The sequence below is a fragment of the Tursiops truncatus genome, chromosome X, assembly GCF_011762595.2.
Source record: "Tursiops truncatus isolate mTurTru1 chromosome X, mTurTru1.mat.Y, whole genome shotgun sequence".
Classification (NCBI taxonomy): Eukaryota; Metazoa; Chordata; class Mammalia; order Artiodactyla; family Delphinidae; genus Tursiops; species Tursiops truncatus.
The window spans coordinates 1177296-1183846 of NC_047055.1; the positions used below are offsets into that span (position 1 = coordinate 1177296).

General features: G+C 61.7%; 1 protein-coding gene across 1 annotated transcript; it reads right to left on the minus strand.

The window, feature by feature from the left end:
* Window positions 1-194: 194 nt before the first annotated feature.
* GDI1 (GDP dissociation inhibitor 1) lies at window positions 195-6115 on the minus strand. Its single transcript, XM_033849731.2, has 11 exons — window positions 5955-6115; window positions 4660-4767; window positions 4414-4513; window positions 4138-4272; window positions 3470-3668; window positions 3078-3209; window positions 2427-2526; window positions 1921-2092; window positions 1499-1643; window positions 1319-1373; window positions 195-1228 (listed from the first exon to the last, which is right to left on the minus strand). The coding sequence occupies exons 1-11, from the start codon at window positions 5997-5999 to the stop codon at window positions 1076-1078; spliced, it is 1344 nt and encodes a 447-aa protein (XP_033705622.1). The 5' UTR covers window positions 6000-6115; the 3' UTR covers window positions 195-1075.
* Window positions 6116-6551: the final 436 nt, after the last annotated feature.

The following is a 6551-nucleotide window of genomic DNA, read 5'->3' on the forward strand; positions in this document are numbered from 1 at the left end:
CGATTCCTCTCACATTGACCCCTTGGGCAGCGTGATGTGACCTGTTTCCTTCCTGATGGAGTCACCTCTTACAGCCATCAGGAGCAAAGCTAAACCCCACGCAGTCCCAAGCCTGGGTAGGAAAGGAGGACAGCCCAAGAAGCCAAGGCCCTCTCCAGATGCAGCTTTGGGGAAATAAAACGAACGATCTGGGCTCAGGTTTCAACACAGTTTTATTGGGAGGTTTTGTTTTCTGTGAAATACACTAGAGGTTGGGGAAGGGGACACATTCACTTTGCAAGATAAGGGTTTCCCACCACTAAGGGGAAGGAATAGGGCAGGGCACACGGGGTTTGGATCCATTTTCCCACCTCCTTCTGCTTTGCTCACATGTCTTTTCTCTCTCAGCAAGTACCAGCAGACACAAAGACAAGAAACAAAAACCAAATCAACCTCCAATGGGGCCACACCCAAGCCCTCTTCCTTCCCAGGCTGCACCAGGGTCGCCAGGGTTAGGAAGGCCAGGCCAGGGTAGCTGCTCCGCAGCCCCAGGCCGCACCGTGAGGCTGCAGGGCACAGTGCTCCCTTCTCACACAGGGTGGGCCGAAGTTAATAAATTAGAATAAATTACGGGGGTGGGGTAGGGAAAGGACTGCAACTTTGTGCTGGGAGGGCCCCTTCTCTCCAACACACAAGAGCTGGTGGGGGAGGCAGGGGGCATCTCCAAAGGCCACTAGAGCAGGGGTAAGAGCGGTGGGGGCAGAAGTCAGCTTTTCCTCCACGTTCCTCCCGAACAGAGCAGAAGAATTAGGGGTGGGGGGAGAGACACACACAAGGAGAGGAACCCCCTTCTCCCAGGATAAGGAAGGGCCAAGAAAGAGGATACTAACCAACCCCCCCCCGCCCCGTCTCCCAAACCATCACTAAGGTTAAGGATTTGGTCAGTGAATCAATGAGGTGGATGACAGGAATGTGGTGGGGGAAGCAGAAGATGCTGGAAACGGGGGTGCCCAGCCACGCCCATCTCCCCAGCCCTTGAGGAGAACAGGCTCAGGTTGGGGCAGAGGGTACCAGGGGCTGGGGCCGGGGTCGGCAATCACTGGTCAGCTTCTCCAAAGACATCGTTCTGTTTGCGCTTCATGTTCTCAAAGTCAAAAGCGGAGCCTGCCATGCGCTTGTAGATGTCTTTGATGTCGTTGCAGGTTGTCTCAAAGTGTGTAGTGGCATCATAGGAGCAGGAACAGAACACCTGGAAACAGCCAGCGCCCGGGGCCCGAGGTGAGCTGGGCAGGGGCCCTGGGCGGGCAGCCAGGAGCCGGGGCCGGGACAGGCTGCTTACCTGGCTCTCAGAACCATCATCGATGGGCTCGTACAAGTCACTGATGGCCACAAACCTGATGGGCAGATGGAAGGGACGAGACAGGTCTCACAACCAGCCTTGCCCTCCCTGATGCCCACCCTCCAGCTCCTTGGCTCCCTTCCCCCCCCCAGCTTCCGCCCCAGCCCCCCAGCCCCTCACTTCTGGTCAATGGGCTCCAGCAGCTCCAGGGCCGGCTCAACCTCCTTTTCGGGCTCTGCGGTCTCCACCGTGGTGCTGGCGATGGCAATGTACTTGCCCTGCGCGGCCACATTGTGTGCATAGGAGATCATGCACACGTAGATGTCTGTCCGCAGGAAGGGCTCGGTTAACACGGGCATGTGGGGGGCCAAGCTCAATTTTGGCCCGCCCACCCTCCCCAGCCCTGCAGAGCGGGCAGCATCCAAGCTGCCACCCTCACGGAGAAGAGACCAAGCCAGCCAATGCCTTGGACCTCAGGTCATGGGGACTGCAGTGTGGGTCCCTGTTCTCCCATGGAGGGGTCTGGCAGGGAGCCAGCCCCCAGGCTGAGGGGAAAGGCATGAGCCACACCGGAGAGAACACGTGACTTCCTCCAGTCCTACCTGACTTCCTGTTGACCTGGTTCTGGGGGATGATGATTTGGCAGGAGTTGGCATCATTGGTGTTCTTGATGGGGTGGCTGAGGATACAGATGATACGGATAACCTGGCCAGCCTTCCGCACGCGGTCTGGGACGTAGCTGGGGTCACAGATCAGCTGCTTGCAGCGGGCCACCTGTGAAAACACCAAAAGGCCTTGTCCCTATCTAATCACACCCCTCGGGGTTTCAGGGCCTGGACTCACGACGAGGGCTGGCAGCTCCGGCAGGCAGGACACTCCCACAACATGCAGCTTCCTCCTGTACCTCGGGGAGGGGGGCCCTGATACGCAGACGTCTGCCAACAAGATCGGCTACATAGTCTTCTTCTGGAGCCCCGGTCCCCAGCCCGAGGCCCTCAGAGCCAAGCAGCAGCGGACCCAGCAGAGCCAGGGTCACTGGGAAGAGCACCTCTAAGGTGGGGGCGAACCCCGCCCAGACCAGCGTGCCTGCGCGGCGGGGACGGCTCACCTCTCCCTCGGACTTCACGCCCACCACCTTGCCGTTCTCCATGATGATGTCATCCACGGGTTTGTTCAGCATGTAGGTCCCCCCGTAGATGGCACTCAACCTGTGGTGGGGAGAGTGATGGTGAGGGCGCCCTCCCAGGACAAACAGGGACCAGTGATACTGCGCCACCTGCCCCTACCAGCACGAGGGTGCAGAGAAGGCGGCCCCAGGCAGGCAGAGCTCAGGAGACCTGGCGGCCCTTCCCAACTCTGTCACAGCCACACACTCAGGACTGAACCTGGAGTGCTCCTTCCTCTCCGGAGCTTATCGCCAGAATGCTCGGCGAAGGGCTAGCGTGAGGGTGGCTCCTCACGGAAATGTTCTGGGAAACAGAACGAAGGGCTCTGGAGAATCCGACTCGAGGTTTCCAGGCCCCGTGCCCAGTCCTAGCGCTGCCTGACTCAGGCCAGGAGCCAAGCAAGCCCCCATCTGTGGTTCTTCAACTCTGAACGTCAATACCCCACTGTGGTGTCACCACCCAAGGATGGAGTGAAATGAACTAGGACCACAGTGGGAAAGTACAAAATGCTGTGGAGGTACCCAAGGGGGCCGTTTCCATCGCTGGCCTCAGTCCTTCTTGGGACCGCCAACCGACCGAAGCCACGCCCTTACCTTGCAAAGCCCTGGGGCAGCTCGCCAAGGCCATAGAGTGGGTACAGATACGGGCTCTTGCCATACCGGGCCAGGGACTCGCTGTACAACTTGATGCGGTTGATGGTCTCAAGACAGGGCTGGTCCAGGTAGCTGGGGGGATGGGGTCAGAAGAGGCTCCAACAGCAGGACCCCCAGTTCACCCCACCCAGGCACCAGGCCAGCCTTCCCACCACCCTCAATGGCCTGGGGAAGCCCACGGGTCAACTGTAGGGAAGGGACAGAAAAGGCGACAGGCAAGCGAGCACGAGGCTGAGTACGAGAGGCGTGGGCCAAGAGAACAGCAGGCAGGAGCAGGTAGGGCAGGGTGAGGGCCGGATGAGGGGTGGTCTGCCATGCCAGTTTCCCCTCACTCATCGGTGCGGTAGAGCGCCAGGGCATGGCCAGTGAAGTCGATGACATCCTGGCCCAAGTCAAACTTCCGGTAGACGTCACGCATGCTGGTGTTCTGGGGGTCAACGCCCTCGAAGGTCTTGGCGTCATTCTCATCAAAGTTTGCCACAAACACCAGGAACTTACGGAAGCGCCGTTTCTCAAACATGCCCATCAGATCTGCGCGGGCAACGTGAAAACAATCATTGCACCACAGACAATGAAACTCTCCATCCCACCAAGGAGGCGGAGCGAGCGCGCACCCTGGCTCCCAGCTGAGTTCTCTTGCTGACCCCCACGTGACCTCAGATGAACCCCTCTGTGCTTCTTGGCCTCAGTTTCCCCATATGTACGAAGAGTGAGTCGGGCTGGACGGCTCTGAGGGCCCTCCCGGCTCCGACACTTGGGGACGTTTCACTAATCAGGTGAAGCCCCTGTCAAAACCTGAAGTCTGTCAAGGACTCCACATCCCTTCCGCACGCGGACTCCCCTCCTGGCAACCAGCGGGAGGCATGGCCCAGGGCACAGAGGGGTGACAGAGCAAGGGGCTTCCGGTGCGGTGTGAGGAACGTGACCTTGGGCAAGGGGCGCCCTGCTCTGGACAGCTGCCCCGCCCCACGATTCCCCGGCTCAGGGGACCCACACTCACTAGAAGCCAAGGCTTCAGTCTCGGTGGATGGTACTTTGTAGATCTTGCCCCCCTTGTAGACAAAGCTGCCCTCCACCACCTTGAAGTCCAGGTAGCGCGTCACCTCTGTATACAGCAGCATCTTCACCAGCTGTCCTGCGGGGTGGTGTGGGCAAGGCAAGAGTCAGCGTGGCTCACTCCAGAAGCTCCACCTGGTCTGGCTGCCCTTCTCTGGAGTCTGACCCTCCTCTGGTCATCCCAATCACCCCCCCATAATACCTCCTTCATCTCCCTCACCGTTGGCCATGAGGAATTTGGGGATCAAGTCAACGTTCCAGTCTCGGCCCCGGCCCATCGTCTCAGGGGGCCCCTCCAGCAACTGGAAACGCTTATACAGCTGCAGGCAGAAGAGAGAGACCGAGATGCACCTCAAGGACCCCCCCCCCGCCCCCACCCCCCGCCCAGAAAACCTGGGGAGCTGCTTCGTTCCGCACCCCACACGAGAGGTTAACAAGGGATGGGCCTGGGCCCCAAGCACCCTACCTCCTCCAGGGGGGTGATGGAGGAGCTCTCGCCCCCATAGTAGGGGTTCCGGTCCATATGCAGCACCTTCTTCCCGTTCACGGACATGATACCCGACAGGATACATTCCTGGGCGAGGGGCGATGTTCACTGCACTCCTACCTGCCCACATTCCCACCAGGAGCCCTGATGTATTCCCCACCCCAACCCTGAGAGGAGAGCAAAGCTGGAAGGACTGTGCCCCAACGGACAGCTCCTTCCATCCGTGGCTGGTCGCCTTGCCTAAAATTGGGGGTGGTGCTTCATTTGACCACGGCTTCCTTTCATAACCTTGCTAGGCAAAAAGGTGAACAAGGAAGACCGTATCCAGCAGACACACGCAGGGTCTTCCAGCAACCCAGATACCAAGAAAGTCATCTACCTACGTAGAACCCCACAGAAAAGCAGATAAAACACAATGAACCTCAGGGACGACCTAGCTGCACAGCCAAAGGGACCCAAGCGGGAAGCAAAAAAAGGCTTAGTTAGCATGGGACTGAAATCCCAGGCCCCACCCTGGACTACTCTTTCCTCAGAGAGAAGCTCCTGACCGTGAGCCTTCCCAGCCACGGAAGGAGCTTCTGCACCCGACTGAAGGGGATGCATCTCTCAAGGCAGCAGTCCGAGGGGGTTTGGGGGAGGGTAAACACCCTCACCAGTCACTGTCATCAGCCCAAGGACAAAGGCTGCAAATACGACTCAGCCTGAGGTCTCCACGGGAAACCGGGGTGGGGTAACGGGAATGTGGTCACTGCCCCCACTGCTGCTCCTTCTGGAACATTCCATGGGTCCCCGGGCCCCATAAGAACCCGGGGAGGCGGGATGAGGGCCCATCCTGGCCAGGTCCCCCGACCTGACCGGCGGTCCTTGTACTACCACATCCCCACCAGAATTAGCGCAAGATGGTAGGTGATGCTGGGCTGGCCTTGGGTGGGGGCCGGGTGGGCGGGGTCAGGAGCAACGGGAGACATCGGGGCGAGCGGAGGTGCGTTTTCCGGCCCTGCCGGCCGGAATAGGGAGGGCGGGAGGGGCCAGGGGTCGGGGCCCAGGGAGTTGGGGGGGGGCGGCCAGAAGAGGGGCCGCTTCTTGGAGATGGGCCAAGACAGTGGGTAGAAGCAACGTCGAGGGGGGATGGGCATGGGGCTGTCTTTTCGGGGACACGAACGCCGGGGGCGGCAGCGCCACGATGGCAATGATGGGAGGATGGGGCCGAGGGCTGCAGCATCCCGGGGAGAAGAGGGCGAGGCGGAGCCCCAGACGCCAGAGGCCGCACTTACGGTGAGGCCGGTCCCCAGCACGATCACATCATATTCCTCGTCCATGGTCAGGCCTCGGTGTCAGCGCCCGTCGGCTCCTCCTCCTCCTCCTCCTTCACCACCACCGCCGCCGCCGCCGCCGCCGCCGTCGCCGCCGCCGCCGCCTCCGCCGCACTGGACCAAAGATGGCGGCGCTTCGGCCGTAGCCCGACCCCTCCGCCGCGTCAAAGAGTCCCGGCCCCTCCCCGCCCCCGCCGCGCCGACCGGGGCCACCGCCTCCCCGGGTTGGCTCCCGTGAGGGTTGCTGGGGTCCGGGCCCCAGCACCAGCGCGGCTCTGCGGGCAGCGTCCGCTCGCCAACGGCCCTGAGGGGAGAGCGGGCGGGGCGGGACGGGCGGGGCGGGCGGGGCGGGCGGGGCGGCTCGGCAGCCGGTGCTGAGGTCCGCGAGGGATCCGTGCGCGGGAGCCGCACGCGCCCCGCCCCCCGGGAAGCTCAGCGCGGCCCCGCGGGTTGGGTGCGCGCCGCTGCGGCAGCCCGAGGCGGCCCCCTAGGGACGTAGGGGCGGCCATTGTCGCGGCCGTCTCCACCCCCTTCCCGGGCGCTGACCGCCCCCGCCCT